At 36.0% G+C, this 20,620-nt stretch overlaps 1 protein-coding gene across 1 annotated transcript; it reads left to right on the top strand.

Annotated features, from left to right (window-relative positions):
- The first annotated feature begins 3,396 nt into the window (after positions 1 to 3,396).
- LOC149533087 (uncharacterized) lies at positions 3,397 to 19,201 on the top strand. The gene is made up of 5 exons (XM_089805798.1): positions 3,397 to 3,418; positions 6,792 to 6,881; positions 10,773 to 10,942; positions 11,373 to 11,492; positions 18,805 to 19,201. Exons 1-4 carry the CDS (start codon positions 3,397 to 3,399, stop codon positions 11,469 to 11,471), a joined length of 381 nt encoding a protein of 126 aa, XP_089661924.1. The 3' UTR covers positions 11,472 to 11,492; positions 18,805 to 19,201.
- Positions 19,202 to 20,620: the final 1,419 nt, after the last annotated feature.

The raw sequence follows: 20,620 nt of genomic DNA, 5'->3' as shown, positions 1-20,620 counted from the left end.
TCTATAGTGAAATGCTTTGGAGGAAAAACTTTGGGTGATTGGATCACTTTATCTTGTTCTTTACACTTAGCCAATAATAATGATAAATACCCCTTACGAGATGGGGATGATGTGGATTTTGGAGGATTAGGATCGTGTGAAGGTGGAACTATGGGTAGGGGATTGCATGGAGGGTTGGGGTTGGATGGGACATGAGGACTATGATCTTTGAAACATGGGGGAAGAGGACACATGGCATGGAAGGGGGTCTCTTTTTGTTGGCTTGCTAAGAGATAATTCTTTAATTGTTCTATTTCCTTGGCAAGGTCATTTGTGTTGGAGGAAGTGTGTGGGCTATGAATAGAAACGTATGTAGTGTAAGGATAATGAGGTGGATTTCCCTAGTCAAAGGTAGAAGAATAATGAACATGAGATGGATTAGAGTTGGATATGAAATGTTGAGGATGGATTTGATATGCAGGTTGAACAGAAGGTAGAACTCCATATTGTCTTTGAAGATTGTCAACCATTTGATTAAGTAAATTCAAATCCATAGATGTTAGAAGAAGAGTGACGAAAGATTTGATATGAACTTAGGACTAGGAGCCTTGGACTTTGACTTGATTCGAATTGGATTTGACTTGATATTGATTTGATAGAATTTGATTTGATTGGATGAGGGTTTGATTTGATTTGATAAAAACCCTATGAGATTGCAAACAAGTGAATGTTGGATGTGAATTAAATTCCAATGTTCGTGAAAATGCTCCTATGTCCAAAGTGAAAAATTGAATTAGAAGAAGATTTGGATAGATGAAGAAAGATTGATTGATTTTGGATTGAAGATGTAAATGGATTGAATTAAGAATTGATTAGAAAAGAATGAATTTGACAAGGGATTGGATTAGAAGGATGATGATGTGGAGGATTGAATTAAGAATGCATTATGAGATTGGCGGAGGAAATTGAAGCTGGAGGATGATGAAGCATGACTAGGATGAAGATTATGAATTAGATTGAATGACGAGGGAATGACTTGGACAAATATAGAGATGATGAAGATGTCAAGGAAATGGTTTGAATGATGAAGACAAGATATGTATGAGGGTGATGACTTTGATGGAAAGAAGATGTGATGTGGAATGATGTGGAAAACTTGACTAAGATGACTTAAACCAAGACTTGTTTTTGTTATTTTTGAAATTGTTTTGATTTTTCTTTTTTTGGATTTTTGAACTTTTACAATTTTTTGGATTTTTATGTTTTATGATTTTTTGGGTTTTTAGGTTTTATAATGTTTTTAGGTTTTTCAATTTTGAGATGCAAAATCAAAGAAGGAAATATGTACAAGGAAAGTGTGTTTCAAACACTCAAGAACGTCAAACACACCAACAATCCTATAAGGTTTCAACTAGGATGTACAAGGATCAACTAGAGGGTGTCCTTGATATACGCAAGGTACGTGAGGCCCAAATCTATAGATGAAAGAAAATACTGCCACACAGCCAAAGGGAGATGGTAACCCAAATCTCCTCCTTCACTTCCCAAAGGTATAAAGTTCTTTGGGGCTTAGCCAAGAGTGACAATATTTTTCTTCCAAGAGAGGTGTCTTTCGATTCACCTCTCGATTTTTATACTCCGCCAAAACACTGGAGTTGAGGTCATCCCAAGGGGTGATGAAATCCCCAAGAAGGCCTCCTAAAAAGAAAAACAAGACCACTTATTTCTTGTGCACCCAAGATCACCCGAGGGCACGAGGGGAGAGAATACATAAGTGGCCTCGGGGTTTTAAAGACACGCGTTCTTTCCTGATGAAACTTTAGGTTTTGTAATCTACTTGAAGATACACATGATTAAACCATACAATGCTCTTTCCAACTTGAAATGTCGCCAACGTAAATGAAAACCCAGATTCGTCAACAAAAAAGTAAATCGAGCGTGTGCATAAGCAAAATTACTGAAAATGAAATCAATTTCCTTTAAGGCATTCAAGATTGTGTGAGTTCATTTTAAGCACCAATTCTAAATGTTTAATAACCTAAGCATACATGTCCATTCCCTTAAGGGATTCAAGATTGAATTTGATTGTTTTAGCATTTAACCATGCATTCAAAGATGAGTGTTTAACCATACAAGTTCATTCCAAAATAAAATTAAGGCAAAAACCTACAAGCGATATGGTTAGTGAGAAAATATCCCTACAAAACCACAAGTTAGGGCAGCGAAAATGTAGGACAAACATGAAACAATCCTGTAATGAAAGAGTTAGCACAAAGTTTAGACTTTGATAGGAAAAACAAAGATCTAAACAACATCAAAATCTAGCAAAACTAGCACCATTACGACGAGCTCGAAATCAGCTTTTCGCTAATATTTCATTTTTCAAAAATGGAGTCCGTATGCTCAAGTTATGAGCAAAAAATGAAAGGTTTCTCCTTATGGTTTAGAAGGGCATGGAATGCTGATGCAGTGTTGAAATCAGCGACTAGGAGGGCAAAAATTTGACAGTTAGGAGCACGTCAAGCAAAATTTTTTTTGTTTTTGAACGTTTTTGCTATAAGATACATGGAAATTTCTATAGTATTTATATATATATAATTTATTTATTTATTTATTTTGGTACAAAAAAGAAATAAAGGTGCACACCAAAAAAATAATAATAACTTATATGATTGATTGAAACTAAATTTTAAGAAAAGGGCCAAAATCGTTGGAGGGAGGAGTGGTGAGCAGGAGCAGAAGGGTTTTGGGTTCACGGGTGGGAAGGTCTGTTGTAGGTGGCATGGGAGGAGATGCTCGCAGGGAGCGCAGGCCGTGAGGGTTAGCGTCGAAAGTGAGCAAAAGGGAGGAGCCGCGATGGTTCGGGCTGAGGCGGAGCGTGGTGGTAAGGTGTGAGTTTTAAGCAGAGTGGAGGGGCAGTAATTTAAGCAGAATGATGGGATGGCGAGTGTAGGTCGCAGGTGGACGAGGTAGTGGCACTGCTGCGGGTTAGGGTTGCAGTGAGTTAGGGTTGGTAGCGACAAATGGAGGGAGGAGCAGAGGTGGTTGTTTGGCGAAGCAGCATGGCGAGAATGGTAGAGGTGGGTTTCGCGGGCCAAGGGAGCGAATAACGAAACAGGCGACGGAAGAGTGTTAAGCCGTGGGTGGAGGGCTTGCAGGGAGCAGGTGGCAAGTTAGGAAGCTTCGCCACGACCGAGGGTGGAGCAGCATGAGCCGAGCAGAGGCGAGGTTCACAAGGTTTGTAGACAGCAGTTTTGAGCTCGGGAGTGTTGGCTTTCGGCAGGGGAAATGTAGGCAAGGTGCTCTGTTGCGGGGAGAAGGGGGAAGAAGTGGAAAGGGGAGTTGTCATGTGGTGGCCGTGGGGGAAGAAGTGGAAAGGGCTGCCACTAGCGGAAGGGAAGGGGAGCGGGGGCCGTGATGGTGGTTGCGCCACTCGTAGGTGCTGCCTGCGGGTGGTGTCGTGGCTAACCTGCGGCCAAACTAAAAACAGAGTCAAATTTTTTATTTTTTTATATTTTTATTATTTTTTGATTTTTAATTTATATATATATATATATAAGCTAACAAACAAATGCTAACCTCCCCCCCCCTCGCTTTTTTTTTAAACATAAATAGAATAATGTAAAAATAAAAGAAACTCCCTATTTTATTTTTTAACCTATTTATCTATTAACAAAGAAGGAGTTATTATTATTATTTTTTTTTTCTATTTTCTATTAAAAAAGAGTATATTCAACGTATATACACCCTAGAACTTCAAAATAAAGCCATAAGAAATGAAATATAGAGTGTTATGTGTCAAAAGACTTCCCTTATGTGTCAAAAGACTTCCCTTATGTCCTCCAAATGCGATGATGGGCTTTATGGCTCGATTAGACGCTCCTCATGAAACTTGATCTCCAAATGCAAGCCTTTGACCTACAAGCTCACAAAATACTCAAAAACACATTAGATCATTAGTTTGAACCTCTGAAGTGGGTCCCACCAGCCGGCGTGCCAAAATGTATTGCATAAAAATGTAATAAGAGGAATAACACTAAGCAACTAATGCATATTCCTACATGATTATGCAAACCTCAAAAAAATGCAAGATAAACATGTAAACAAAGATAACATGAAATAAAAGAGCATTAAACTATTGAAAATAACACCAATGCAAACCTCACAAAAATCATCACCTGTAGATGATTTCACATTATGGGATGTGGTTGCTCACAAATCTTGGCATAACAATGAGGTAGATGGTGCTTGATGAAAATGAGGAGAGGGCTCTCCTTTTATAGGAAAATGGATGCAACGGACGGCTAAGATTGAATGCAAGATGGAGGGGTAGGATCTCTCAAAATCGATGAGGTGTCAATGAGGTGGAGGCCAAGTAGACTCCACATGGATTAGGGTTTTGACCATTCAAAGGGGGCAATATGCTCACACATGTGTGAGCAACCTTTGATGGTGACATGATCAAGGGGTGTGAGACACCTTGATTCTCATGCAAGAGGACACGTGTGAAAGAGGTGTGAGAAGGCATGACTTCTCACACATGTGTGAGACAACTTGATTCTCATGCAAGAGGACAAGTGTGCAAGAGGCATGGTAGACATGAGAGATATGGGAAATGTGAACATCTCTCACACATGTGTGAGCACACACTTAGGATTAAAAGGTGATTAGCAAGGTGATTATGCAAAGCAAGCATGATTAAGGAAGTGGGTAGGTTTAGCATGATGGGTTAGGTTAGAATAGTGAGGTTAGGTGAGGGTTAAAAGTAGGAGCCATGTGCTCAAATAGGATTAAATGTAATATTTAATTCCAAATGGGATTAGGAAAGGGATTAATTTAGTAAACGAAGTACTTAATTAAAGTGAATGGATTAGGATTTAAATAAACCTTAGTTTATTTAAATCAAGGAAAGGCTAGGATTTAGATAAACCTTAGTTTATTTAAATCAAGGTAAGGTAAATGTAATTGAATAAATGCAAATTGATTTAATTAAAGGTAGGGAAATTAAATAAATAATAAATATTTATTTAATTGGTCAGGAGATGGGTTTTGGACAATTTTAGGTGTCTACATTTGTTTTCCAGGTACATGAAGTGGAAAAGTATGGTTTTATAAAATTCCCAAGTGAAAATCCTATGAAGGTCATATATCCTTGCATGCTCCTCATTTTGAAGAGTAATATGAGTTGCAAAGAGTCCCTTTATAAGGTTGCCATAGAGGAGATGCAATGAGTGTGAAGCCACTGAGATGCATAAACGGATACTAAAAGACATGCAAATAATAAACCTTACTGGCAACTTTTAGTTAGATGACAGGAACATAGATTTAGAGACTTTAATAAAAAGCTTCCATGAGACCATTTTAAAGATTAGACATAGTGAGAGCCCTACTTCCCAAGATTTTACTACAGTGGGTAATATTGAATCCATGTTGTATCTAAACAGGGAGCTCATGCCTAGGCAAATCAGAAGGATCAAAGAACTGAGGTGGCAAGAGGATGCATGTAGATTGAAGTTTCTCAGCTTAAAGAACCCACATTCTCACATAGCTCAAGAATTTGTGAGCACCTTCCAGAGCTAGAAATTGATAAAACAAACCATAATAGTTGATGAGAGGACTGATGAAGAAATTTAGTTATGAGCAGTTGTCTTTTGTTTCCTGTTTCAAAAACTATTTTTAACTATTATGTTTGATAATCGTTTGTAACCAAAATGGATGGGTTTTGATGGAGGCCTTTCGGATTTTGCAAAAAATATATATGCTGGGGCATAGAACTTAGAAAGGGTTAGCTTTTAGTGACATAGACAAAACAATCTTAGTAGTAGGTTTTTTTTTGGAAGACTTTTTAAATAGCAATTGATAGAAAGTATAGATATATGCAAATGTTGTTCTTTTCAAGACTTTATGCTTAAAGATTTTACATCAATGTATCTGTTAATATCTGTTATGGTTCAAGACTTGGAGTTTGGACTTAGTCGCTCATAGTTACTTTGAGAACTATTATGGTGATTGTCAATAACATTGATAGAAATTGATAGAAAGTATAGATATATGCAAATGTTGTTCTTTTCAAGACTTTATGCTTAAAGATTTTACATCAATATATCTGTTAATATCTGTTACGGTTCAAGACTTGGAGTTTGGACTTAGTCGCTCATAGTTACTTTGAGAACTATTATGGTGATTGTCAATAACATTGATTGCTGCCTTAAATTGTCATACTAGATCTTTTAGTCTTTTTCAGTTTCATACTATTGAAAATCTGAGTTATTCTTTGAATGTTGTTCAGCTTTGAGAAGACTATGTGCTTTTCAATTTTATTTCATTTCTTATAATCTGTGTATTACACCTCTGTACCTAGGAGTACATGAAAGACACTTAAGCATTTTCAGGTAAAAGTGCATCCATATGTTTACCGTTTAAAAAAATTAAATTCATTGATGATCTATCAAAAGTGAGCTGTACCTTTAAGTATTTAGAGGGAAACGATTAAAAAAAAAAAGTTTACCCAACTATAGTGAACATAATTGATTTCCTACCTTGGGCATAGACTAAATTATTTATTTTCTAAGGAACGACATTCTGTTCACCAACACTATGTTACATTGCACAGGATATTTTCAAGGGTTTTTTCGTACCTTTTGCTTTATTGAACCATTTAAGGCATGGTATTAAGATATCCATTCCATTGTACCTTGACACCTAGGTGAATGCTAGTATCAACAAGCTGAGGGAGAAAATTCTTACCAACCCTCCTCTCAATGATGGTTTAGTGTTTCTCATTTATGAGCATATTAAAACTCATTCTGTAGGGAATTTTTTTGAGGTGAAGGGCATTGAGGAAGATGAGAAGGAGGTTTTGGAGGAATCTCAGGGTTTCTCTGAAACTAAAGATAGTGAAGGTATGTATTTGGAGGATGAGGAGGTGGTACCTAAAAGAAAAGGAAAGGGCAAGGGCTCTGCCTTCAAGACCCATATGAAGGCTACTTAGAAGCCCTTAAGAAAAATATTAGAGCTTCTCTAAGTATGAAGTAGACTAAGAAAATGGTGGAGTTTGATGAGGACTACTTTGAGGAAGATGAAGATATGGATACTAATATTGAGGATGTCAACTCTAGTAGGAGAAAGCAAGGGAAGGGGGTGTATAAGAAACAAAAGAAGGCCAACTCGACCTTGAAGCATGGTAGGACCCGTATGACCAAAAAATAGGCCAAAGTTGTTATCTCATCAGATGAGTATGAGGAGAGGGTGATGATATGGATATTGACATTAATGAAGAGGGTACCAATAGGATCATTAAGCCATCAAGGAAGAAGTGGAAAGTTGAGAAAGGAGATGTTGGAGTCTATAGGGCTCAAATTCCCCATTGAATCTCATTAAGGATCAATATGGGGATGACTCTCTCATTGAGGGGGCGAACCAGGATGTTGTTTCCACCCATGCTACTCAGGCCAAGGTCTTTGTTGAGGATTTCCATGCTCCTTCTAAGGGTAGGAAAATGACATGGAAAAACATAACCATGGACATAGTGAGGCTTTGGATTGCCAAGGAGAAAATTAATCTTACCGTTGGTGAGGTGGAGCCATGAAAAGTGGACCTCTAAGAACTTATATCTCTCTCTATGGTTATTATCAGTGATTATAGTAAGGAGGAGAATATAAATGTGCTTAATAATGTCAGGAATAGTTTACTGCATACTTTTAGATCCATTAAGTGGTTGTTTCATCAAGTCATGGACATGAAGGATAGGATGAGATCTCTAGAGGGAAGGATTGATAGCCACAAGTCTCTTGATGCTGTTGAGAGGGAAAATCCTATGGTGGGCTCTTTGATTGACAAGGTGACTTTCTATAGGTTGGAGGCCAAGGTGTTTGAGCTGGACAGTAAGGTAAATAGCATTGAGAGCACTCTGAAAGTATTACTGATTAAAGCTATAAAATTCTGAAAGCCTCTAATGAGCATGTTAAAATTCTCATCAACAAGTTGGAGGGTAGTCTTGGGGAGAATGCCATTATTACTAGTCCTGAGGATCAAGGTGCTGCTACTGATATCAAGAAAGGGTCTAGGAGGAGGACAAAAGCAAATAAAAGGAAAATGGTGACGACGACCTCTTCGAACATCAACCAAATCAAAGAGGCTACAAAGAAAATAGACTAGTTGGAGGAGTAGGTAGCTGAGCTGATAAAGAAAATGGGTTAATTCCCATGTGGTATCCTCCTCTCTCTGTTTATTTTGTGTTTTTTGTTTGTGGTCAGTGTGATGTCCTTTCGTAGTTGGCTTTAGTTCATGATGAGGCTAATTATTGCCTCTATTTTATGATAATTTTAAAATACTCTGTTTTAACATTGTCAAGACACTTGTGAACTTATGTTTAGATAAACCTATGGTTAAGTCCAGGTATAACTATTAACCTATGGGTAGATAGTATGCCATATTTTGCTAATATTATACATATAATGCAGTATTTCATATAACCATCAGAATGTGTGTTCTAATATTTGGATTTAATTTGATTATGCTTGTTTGCAAATGTTTTTGCATCATAACTAACTTGATAGGGAAGAAGCTGGAGATGGTCGATAGCATTCAAGGAGGAACATTAAAGTCCAGTCACAATGGAAGAACCATAATGAACTCAGGAGACACGATCGCTACAAAGGAGGAGCCATTATTCTATGAATGCACAACTAAAAAGTTGCTATATTTCCTCTACATTTACTATTGTGTTGGCTTGGTTATCCAGACTTTATTGTTCGTACTGCGAACTATTATATTTCCTTCTTTTTCTTTGGTGGATTTGTAGTCAGTTTTTTTTTCTTTCCTATTTTATATAAGTGTTGATCCTCTATTTATACAGATTAGATCGATAGCTTTAGAAGGTTGGAAGAAATTTTATGAAAAGAAACTATTGACTCTTGTAGTGAATTGTTTTACAATTTTATGTATTATTCTCATGTAAGGAATTTTAGAATATAATGAAATAATTATTGGTTTACATTCTCTGTTAGTAGATTAGTAGAAGCTAACCAAGGGAGCCCACTTGGGAGGTGGATTAGACTAGAGTAGTGTAGATTTACTTCCTGCATTTCTAGTATTTCAAGTAGAAATTGTAAGTTTACTCCTATAGCATCATACTTGTGTGAGTGTTCCTGCAACATCTATGAGAACAGTTATAGTGGATGGTCTAAGTTGGAATATACGTTAACATTTAATTGCATTTCCAACATTCATTTCAGTGAAGAGTTAAATTTGTGTTAGTTTCTTGTAACACTAGTGTAGGATCTTTCCTTGCATTTTACTTTCCTGCGACATAAACATAATGACTCTTTAAGAAACCTACTGCACATACTGTGTTGACCATTTCAAGTATACATCCTTGGGTTGACAAATTAAATGCACCTCATGGTAGGGAGAATAATCCTTAGATTGAATGTACTATTTCTAAGTAAGGCCTTGGGCATGATTATCACACACCTATTGTGAGGCAAATTAGTTCGATTGCTGGCTTTGTCCTATTTTGCTGAATGGGCTTAATGTCTGATCTTTAAGATCTCTTTGTACATCATTTTAAGGGCCCTTCAAAACTTGTTTTTCTTAATAAAACACATTCTAGCCTAGTACATCACAGCATACTTATTGTGGAAATAACCATAAAGAAACAAGCTTTCAAGGTATAAAAAGCCACACAATATATAAAAACTTTCATTAGACAACCACTCACAAAATAACATAAGCTTCAAGTTGTGGATTAGATGGTAGATGAAACCAAAAATAGTTTTGTTAATTAAATAAGTGTGCACAGACAATTGAATGATGCTAACAATTAGGGAGGTTTGGAAAACTCACGAGTTGAATGAACATCAGCAAGCTATTAGGTTGTTGATAATGATATCAAAGCTTTTAGAGAAAACCCACCAACATAAAAAAACTAATTTTATTGGTGGTTCAAAGCAAATAAGAATACATAAACATGTTTACGCTACATGTTCAAAACCTTCTAAAACCAACTTACAACTATCACCAAGCTATTTGCAAGCTGGCACTTGTACTAAATATATACTAAGATATATAGAACAAAGTAACAAGTTTTAGTGCCTAAAGTAACAAAGACTCCAAAAGTTCTATGAAGGAAAAAGGTAAATATGAGTATAACGTGTAAGGTTGTAGAACATTTAACTAATGATTGTTTGGAAATTTCTTACTACATAGAAGGAAATGCAAAAAAACAAAAAGTTATTATGACAAGTTGGAAAGAAAAAATAAGACAACAAATGCAAAGAAACATATGTAATTAGTAACAAATTGTTTGATTGCCATATACCACATTAATGGAGTTCTACTAACTTGTCCCACGATCAGTGAACCAATGAAACATATAACTTACCAATGCATAAGACTAATCAAATTTTAAAGACACCTTTCTAATCTAAATATAATTTTTTTTACATAATGATACATTTGATTTGTTTTGGAGATCCACCTACATCAGACACGAGCCTTTAAGACTAATGATAGTGCATAAAGGGTACCCATAGTTGAATAGTTGATGTGGCATCACATCATTAGTTAATTTTTATAATTAAGAGTACATTTTACTCAAATTTAGGTCATTAGCATTACACTAACAACTTTAAAATCACAAATATTGGTACAATGTTGTCAAAAAAGCAAAAAGAACAAAAGAACATTATGTCAATAAGTGTAAGTATCTAGAGAACAACTCCTATCCCCACTATTGAAACCCCTTCTCCGCTATACTAATTCTTCTCCCCTCCACTAATTCTTGACACAAGGAAATGCTGTTTATTTGGGTAGGAAGTCGTGCCCTCATAGATTATCCTGTCATGGCCGTCTATACATTTATTTGGTTCTACACAATGTATCCTATTTTATCACGCTCACTGCAAGAGGTTGGAGCGCTTATCAAGAGAAGGATATTAATAATAATAATATTGGGAAGATGGTACATTAAAATCATTTCACTCCCATCTGTCTTCTGCATGCGAATTAAATAGCATTGCCTATTGCTTATAGGTTTACATGGGTGCTAACGGCCCCAGTGCGCACAAACACCAGAACTGTGATGAGGATTTCTGTTTGATGTTTCACGCTTAAATTTTGTGTAAAACCTTCTCCAGTCTTCATTCCTTGTACAGTGGAGTTGGAAAGGTGTTTTCTGCCAGGCTCGTTTTTGTGATATTGAAATATTAGGATTTAACTCTGTGGTAGTTTCTGAGCCAAACTCATTGCCCCATGTTTCACGAGGCATGTAGCGGAGACGTCTATTATATTATTTCTGGTTTCTGTCATCATTGTTTACTGTTCATTTTAAAGAAAGTAAATACTAAATTTGATTATAAATTTTAATTCTAATTCGTGTTTTTTATCCACAGAAATCCCCACTGGAAGGGACACAGTTGCAGCATTTTTTTCCGGATATTAAGGGCCTCAGTGCTGCTGCAAAGAGCAAGAGTTCCATAGAGCACGGTTGAAACAGCCCACCCAAATGGGAGGTAAGGATTTACGAATCCTTGCTTAGGCAACGAAGCTTGTCCGTTGCTAGACAGATTCTTACACTTCCACTCATTACTCAGGGCATTCTTCTATCATATTCTAAATTATCTCCTTTCTGTGATAGGATTGTATTTCATTTATGTATTTGATTTCAGAATAAGTTTAATTATATTCCTTTAGCGGACAGCGATATCTAACGTTTATTCTGTTACAATCCTCTGTAAAATCGGGCACCAACTTTACCATATCCCGGCTGCATATCCAATCACAAGTCACTCCGTCCGCTGCCCTTACCCCCAGTATTCCACAAACCACGGTGTATGTGACTCGAGTTGTTATATGTACAGCAACTAGATTTGTCAGGAAATAGAATGAAAGCTAGAGAAAACACCCAACATCCAGTAGCTGTTCAGGCTAATTTCGTGCACCTAACACACCTAAACATAAGTTGAATTTTACTGACATTTTTGGTACTTATGTAGACGAGAAATGCTTTAAGTTAAGGTTTTGAATTTTGAGTAGGGGAGATGACCCAGTAACAGCCTATGTTCCAATGACTGCTACCGCCACAGTTATAAATTCCTCCAATTACTGACCATAAAAAGCCCTAAAATATGATAGCACATGGACTAATAGCTGATTATATGTGTACTAAATAATTGATTTTTTTTTGCTTTCTTGGTTGCTGATTGGTCCATCTGTGATAAAAGAACTATTTTTTTGTGAGCTGCTATTTGGGGGTGAACATAATGGGTTTGGAGTTAACGTTTTAAAATGACACTTTTAGACTACCTCGCACTCTACGGATTTTACATATAGTTCTGTAAATGTAGAAAATCCAAAAGGTTAGCTTTAAGGCTTAAGCTCTTCACTCGCCTACGGAGATTTGTTGAAAAAATTGGCAAATTTTGACTTAAGGATTAGAAGTTGTAGGTTTGTGAAGTTAGCCTTAGTGGTTACAAGGTTGTCTACCCTAGTCACAGGTCTCTACATGTAGAGATTGTGGAGTGTAAGGTGGTCCAAAAGTTTCATTTCAAAATGCTCACTAGATATTTGCTATGTCCAATGCACCAATAGCTGTTCACTCAAAAAATGCTAGTTCTTGTAGTTGAATGTTCCATAGTCTTTATGATATGTCTCAATAGTGGTGCACAGATGAGTCACTCACTAACCAAAAAAGAAAAACAATAATAGATTATTATTACATGTGTGATTGGTTATTAGTACAAGTGTTTTCATTTTTGGTACTCTTTTAAAAATAGTAATTGAAGGGTATCTATGACAAAAATTATAACGGCTATTAGACTGATAACTCCTTGACAGAAATTGGATCTTTTCCCTTGAAGGAAGAGCACCAATTTAAAAAGGAGCCAAACAAATGATAACTAAAAGTTCATCAATAAATTTCATCTGTACCATTAGCTGATCAGTTTTTAGCTTTTTTGGTACTGAATGGGCCCGTTTGTGCACCACTATTGAGACATTTTTTCACAGTTTAAGTATTGGCAATTATGAGTGCATGGTTATTGGGACATCTTTAAGTAGGTATCCAACAACATTTTGAAATGACCATTTTTTGACCTCCCAGGAAGTCTTGGTGCTTCACCTTTGTGAGCATCACCTAGATCCAATGAGTGCTAAGTGTTCCATTTATTCTCATGAGAGATGGATTTGGTCAATGAGCTTGACTCAAAAACTACACAGTTAAATCCTGATAGCAATATCACAATTTGACTTACTGTGGAAATTATCTCTTACTAATCAATTGATGAGCTCAAGGGGCTTCTTGATGAATGATTCATAAGACACAACACTTGGTGAAGGTTTTGCAAATGGGGTTGCAAGTAGAGTGGGTCTGACCACGGAGGAAACTTTGTACTTTGTAGTTAAGTGCATTCAAGCTGGAGTAGTACTGGGATGGGTGACCTCTCAGGAAGTCCCTGTGCTTCACGTTTATGAACATCACCTAGATCCAATGAGTGCTAAGTGTCCCATTTATTTTCATAAAAGATGGATTTGTGTTGAATCACTACTCATGAATTTATGTTGAATCACTACTCTATGCTCTATAGAATACACTCCACCACTTTCCATATTTAGAAACCGCACAACTCTAAGCAGTTTTCCCAGATATACTGAATCATTAATCTAGTCCAATCAATTAAATGCTTACAAATTCGCATAACTTAGCCTACATTAATGATTCAGTATATCTGGGAAAACTGCTTAGAGTTGTGCAGTTTCCAAACACGAAAGGTGCAGATATAATGGAAACTGAAAGGGTACAGTGTATTCCATAGAGCACAGAGTGCATGCGTAGCCTGTACAATCTCTGACAAGAAAAATTGTATAATTTTAATCTCTTCCATTTGTGTGGGCATATGTAATTGTAAATTTAATATATAAGGGTACTTAACTCTGAGTAAAGAATGATTCCAATGGACTTCCACTTGTCTGGCAAGTGGTGCCTCTCTCTGTCAGAATTGCACTATGGATTTTGCAAACACAATTGTGACCGGTGCTCTTTCCCGAGTCAGTTTTGTGCTGTTGAGTTTTTTTGCGTCTGTATTTGTTGTCTGCGGCATGGATTTGATCCTGCCGTGTGTACCTTCTCTCTATGGTTCGCTTGATTTATATATGTCTGCTCTGTTTTCCGCTTTTGTCTGAATATTCGCGGCGTTAAAAGGTTTCTTTTGATTATTGCTGTTATGTTGCCAGGAGACATGTGATCCTTGAAAAACTTGTGTAAAGGATTTGAAACAACAGGCTTCAACTGTGAAGATGGAACTTATAGATTCCTATTAGTGTACCGAATCCAAATGGTATCTAGGATATATGTGTAGTTTACATTCTTTTCAGTGTACCAAATCTAAATGTTCTATTAATGAGCCTTACGATGAGAGAAGATGTTCAAATATGAGAGAATTCAAAACGGGCAGAGAATGACGTCTTCACATACAAGCACAAAACATCTTTTTAGATGTCTTGAATCTGGAAATACCATGCTGCCCTCATTTGCCAAGCCAATATCTACAACTTTGCATAGATCTATCATCTATCTCGTACACAAAAAGCATGTACCGTTTTATGGCCTTCAATGCAACTATATTCAGATATCTTTTTTATTCCTCTTGTCTTTCATCAATCTCCTTACTAATTGGTCTTCGCCAGACCTGCCCGCTTCTGTATAGATGTTTCTTGAGAACATAAGTTGCAGCATTGTTATGATAACAAAAAAAACACGTTGTTGGAAGTACTCAATAAAAATTCATATATGACCTACAGGCACCAAGAAAATATTTTCACAAGACCAACAGAGTTATGACTGGCAGCTTAATAATAAGGTTTAAGATTTCTACACGAGTGCCAACATGGGCATGAAGGTCAACCAGGAAAACCTAAGGCTCAACTGTATATGTAATGCAGTAAGGGTTACTTATGTGATTGAACTATGTTCAACTCTCATCCACTAAACCTGCATGGCTATATGCCCCTAGGACACAAACAATACTTAAAATGCTAGGATGATATCCATACACGTCCATATACTGTTCCAAGGCTCCCATTTTATCACAGGCAGGAAGGATGCTGGCAGAGGTTGTTGAAGTGGGCTTTACACCTGCTTTCATTTTCTTGAAAGTTTCTTAAGCCTTTTGAGAAATCCATTTTGTGCATATCCTGCAATCATTGCAATCCATGAAACCATTTTGTTTTCAAGGTTGTACTACCATGGGTTGTCAGTGCTCTGATGTATCTCCGTGCACTGTTTCAAAGCTTTCATTTTGACACAGGCAGGGATGATGTAGCAAAGGTTGTGGAATTTGGCTTTACACCTGTCAATTTGTTTTTGTGCATATCTAGTGTAGGGAAACAATTCAGTAGCCATTCAGGCTAACTTCATGCATCTACAGTTCCTAATCCGTATGTCAAGATTTACCCATTTTTTCAGTGAACCTTCATAGGTGAGTGAAGAGTTTAAAGCTAACCTTTCAGCTTTCCCACATTTACGGCGAGCTGGTCGAGGTCTAGACTGAAAATGGCTCTGCAACTGATCCAAGGCCCTCGGAGCTCTTTGAAGACCTCATAGAGTGCAAGGTGGTCTAAAAGTGCCATTTTAAAACATTCTTCCAATACCCACCACTAAGATCCCCAATAGCTGTTATAGTACTTTTTGGACAAATGGACCAATCAGCAATCAAGAAAACTAAAAACTAAAAAAAAGTGAATGACTATTGGTGTTCATGGTGATTTGTTTTGGCATGTTTGTGTGCAGATGCCAAAATTATTTTGGGTGGTAATTGGGTGGAAAGGTAACTGATAATGTGACGGCATTGCGTACATGGGCAGCGACTGACTCGTTTCCCTTAGATAACTAAAGTTTGTCACAGTAGTTGTGTTGTAATCACCCCATTTAATGATCTTAGTCTTATGTTATTGAGTAACTTGACCATTCCAACTGATCAATCAACCAATTCTATTGTCAATTTGCTTTGTTAATTGATTAAAATATATTAGTGATTCTAATATGATCCCATGTCTAATTAATTAGTACCAACTAATTAATCTTTGCACATATATACAATTGAACTAAATAAACAATTTTAGTTATCCTTACTTAGATTTTGTTATCAATCAAAGTTGGTTAACTAATGTGTCAGTCCACATTCGACTCCTGTTATTTTAGTTAGTGTTACGTTCTACCCATTAATTAAATAGGTTAGCTAATTAATTGATAAGTTAACTCAATCAATCAAATTATTTGATTGAACAATTAATTTAGTTGACAAATCAATCAAGTTGGTTAACTAACTAGCTTGATGGTTGAATTAACTAAATTGATTGATCAGTGTATTATTATTATTATTTTGAAGGGTAAGAGGCTGAAGCGAAGATTAATTATTATTATGTGTTGTGATAATTATTATTATTTGTTAAGCTCGAGTAGACGTGAACCCAAGACCTTGCAGATAAGAGGCTCACAACTTACCGTTGTGTTGAAGGCTCTTGCCTGATCAATGTATTAATTTGATTGAGAGTTGATTTGATCAATTAATCAGTAAACTAATTTAATTGACGGGTGAAAGGCAGAACTGACTAAATTGACATGAGTGAAATGTGGGATTGATTGCCATTTTATTCCTCTGGATTTGATTGTGTAAGGTTTTTTTTAGCATCAATGTTTTGGATCACACTCTGTTATCCATCATCAGGATGTTAGCAACTTGAGGACTTGAGATTGACTCATTTGTTAGCCAAGTTTGATTGATAAATGAACTATGGGTAAGGATAATTATAATCATTTATTTCTTATAATTGGTGATCTTTCTGATTTAAAGTTTCTGATTTAAAGGTTTTGTTTTGGCTTTATTGAATCCTTGCAAGTGAATGCCTCTTTGATTTGAAGCTATTACTTCTCCACTGTGACATTTGTTGCACAATCAACATCATATTCTAAGTGACCCACCTATTGACCTCATGCATTACACTTTCGCGTAAAAAAAATAGACCGAAAGTTTCCCTAATCTACTTTTCATACCTTTTTGGCAATACCCATTGTACAAGAAGTTGCGGCTGCTAGTTAACATAATGTAACCAGTTAATAGATGAGGTAAATTAACATTACTAAGTTGATAAATTGATGGCATGATGAGATGACAACGACAATTGATCTAGCATATCTATATTTAATAATTAAAATTTATATAGAAAAAAATCCATATAAAAGATGCTGAGAGATATCAATGTATGACTAAAATTGATTGGTTAGAATGATGAAGTGAGTTGACAACATGAAACTGGGGCAATAGAACGGGATGATATTGATAAAGTTATGGTGGCAAAATCTAGGTGTCTACACAACAATCATGGGATTCCATGAGACCAATCTTGTAGGTGTTTTGTCAACAGTTAACTTGCCTTAATATATGGTCTTATATTTTGCATGTGTCTATGAGAGCAATTGCAAGTACAGCATTTGAGGATTGTGTCAAGTTTTGATGCCTTGTCTATGCTTCACCTTTTGCATAATGTCTATTGGGGGAGTTGGAACTACAACGTTTAACAAAATACCCCATCCTTTATGGATGTCCATACCTTGTTCCAAAGTTACCAGTTCTGCAGTGTTCGAGTACCCTGGTAAATATAAATTGATCAGATTCGAGACCTGTTGATATCGTGAAACGGTATGACTACATTGTGAGTGTACCCATGTCTTCTTTATGCTGTAATAATCATATACCACAAGATGTCTTCTTCGTTCACTTTACGGGCTTTCACCAAACTTTTGCTCTTGAAATACATGTGAATAATCTTATTACTGAAAGCTTTATTACTGAAAACTTGATTTTGTGATATTGGTACCAATGAAAACTTGATTTTGTGATATTGGTATCAATAAAATTACAGAATTAATCTAATTATCTTTTTTTCCGAGCAGCTGGGTATACTAGTAAGGCGGACAGCTTAAACATTACACACTAAGGGTCTGTTTGGTTACGGGAATAACAATATGGGAATAGGAATATGTATTCTGGAATTGTTATTCTAGAATGAAAAATAAGAAATACGTATTCCTGTTCTTGTTTAGTTCAGTCGAAATTTGATGGGGAATTCATGGACCCAAAAATTTATGTTTTCTAAAATAAATAAAACTAGAATAGGAGTATGTATTGGAATTGCAAATGCTCATTTTTGGGCCAAAATTGGAATACATATTCCTATTCACAATTCTTATTTGGTGCACCCAAATGAAGAATTTGAAATTTTAAGAATTTACATATGCCTATTCCCACTCATATTCCTGCTGCCAAACGGACCCTAAGCTTCATTCCAACACCAAAAGTGTTAAATAGTCAAAGTTGACTTATTTTTTCCAAACTTAATTCTTAATATGTGATATTTACGGGTGGTCCCAGTAAAGTGCTATTGACCTACTAAATGATTTTTATAATAGACTTTTAGTTAGCAAGACTCTATGAACGATTACTTGAACATGAATGGTAACTGGGCCATTCCCTATAGATTGTAGATGAAATTTCAAGTTCCTTTAAGTTTACTATTTGCATCATGGTATGAGGTAGGTGTGACCCTGTTAACTCATGTTAACTCATATTCATGATGATGATTCATGTTCGTCGATCATTGATAACAATTATATTGAAATTTCCATACAAAATGAATGTCCTTTTTCTTTTGAGTTTTTCCTCTCCGCAAGAGAATCAAATGCTTCATATGAATGGTGCTTAGATTGTTTGTCTGGAAGGAAGTTTCTGTTTGGACACTGACACAGTGAGCCTAACACCATTTTTTCAGATCGTGCAGGCTACTTAATTTTATGAAGCAAATTGGCCCAGGTACCTGATGATAAAATTGAGTCCAGCATCTGTATTTAATTGCTTACGTAGCTGGTTTAGCCTTGCTCTGGTGTATCAAAGAATATGTATACTTGATGTCTCATAGAATATGTATAGCTGGTTCAGCCTTACTCTCTTGTATTTTGGAGTTCCCCTCAATTTTTGAAAAAATTGTTACAGTTATCTGTATCTTTTGAAGGAAAACGGTCCAGATCTTTCATTGTATTGTACACGTTCTGGTTGGTTATGAAATTAGTTGCTGTATCATAGAATATGTATACTTGTATGCTCTTGACAATTGAAGCAAATTTCACCGCTTTTAGATATTTAAGCTGATTTCCCTATCTTCAGATCCAGCAGTGATGTTACTATATCTATGTGGTATCCTTTAACAATATCATTATTTTAATATTAATAATATTAATATATTGGTGAAAATCTAAGAATAGAATGATTTTAGACCTTTAGACTTTATAGATCTAAGAGCTTGTTATTAGCAAACCCATGCCATGTTAATCATGTTACAAACATAGAACTTTTGATTTTCATTCGAGTCCAAGAAGATATATCTATAGAAGGGCGTCGGGGTGAAATAGTGTAAAGGGTTAAGTTCTTCGCCATTTTGCAGGGTGTCGAGTATTACAAGAATGAAGGAAAAGCAAAACAACGATGGAGAGCATCCATGGACTAATGTCCCGCACAATCTACCACCTCGCGAATCAGTAAATATACAAAGGACCAAATGTGATTGTTGTTTCACAAAACCCAATATACAAAGGATTTCATACATTTGCAGAATGGGGACACATTGCTAATTCGCTGAGGGGAAAGCAAGATCAAAGAGGATATTTTGTGACTCAACGATCGTGCATAGAGTAGAAACAAGCTGATCACAGAAAGTCCAAAGGAGATTAAGGCTCCTTTCTCGACCTACCTTTTATTAAGCTTCATTATAATTAAAGGGGAAGTTTAGTATTTAGGTTTCACGACGAATGACATGATACAACACTTCAGATTGCAAATGAGATTATGGATGTACATGGTTTAGATTAGGGAAAAAAATAAAAATCAGCCCTTAGTGCGCGTCTTTTATTAGTAAGGGATAAATATGATTAAGTTTCTATTAGACCACAATTGTTTCAGCTTTAAATGCTGGTTTGTGTGTGTGAAAAATGTGGAGAAATATGCAAACACATTTCTATGAATCCTTATATTTGAAATCCTTCAAAATAATATCATGAAATCGCAAGATCTCAAGAATCGACTCATAGCTTCCTATCATCAATGTGCAAAGACCTTCAAAGGTTTGTAGTGGTGGCTCTTATATGAACATTAGCCTTGGTCTTCACAAGTATATCCAATGAATGAAAGATTCAAATGATCATAAACATGCAAGAATGGTCCAAGTCCTTAAGAAAATCGCATGAAAGCTTCAAATAATGGTGATAATAAAATTGTCCCCCTCTTGATGATAATAAAATTGCCTCCCTTCAAAATGAAGGAAGGAGGTTTCCTTGTATACCAAAGACGAGGCATTCCCAAATTGGAGGGAAAATGAAAATTAAATGAAAAGGTGTGACCCACATAAGAGAATGTGCAATTAGCATTTGATTAAGAGATGTGGAGTGTAGAACTCCATAAAAATTATAAGATGAGGGGTGTTTTTATTTAATTTAAATGTAAAATAATCTTTTTTCTTATAAAATAAAGTGTGACATTTATTTAATTATTTCTTTTAAAATAATAATTGTTGCACATAAAATTAAGTGAGGAAG

This window comes from Cupressus sempervirens, chromosome 10, assembly GCF_028749045.1.
Source record: "Cupressus sempervirens isolate cs-2001-9-10 chromosome 10, ASM2874904v1, whole genome shotgun sequence".
NCBI lineage: Eukaryota > Viridiplantae > Streptophyta > Pinopsida > Cupressales > Cupressaceae > Cupressus > Cupressus sempervirens.
Note: the sequence above shows the minus strand (reverse complement) of the source record. Positions and strands in the feature narration are given on the sequence as shown.

Bases quoted from the DNA above. Each gene is read 5' to 3' on its own strand.
- LOC149533087 (XM_089805798.1), top strand. From the start codon at position 3,397: ATGGTGGTTGCGCCACTCGTAG. The intron at 3,419-6,791 runs GTGCTGCCTGCG...CTCATTCTGTAG, and splicing joins GGTGGTTGCGCCACTCGTAG to GGAATTTTTTTGAGGTGAAG. The intron at 6,882-10,772 runs GTATGTATTTGG...TCTTGACACAAG, and splicing joins TGAAACTAAAGATAGTGAAG to GAAATGCTGTTTATTTGGGT.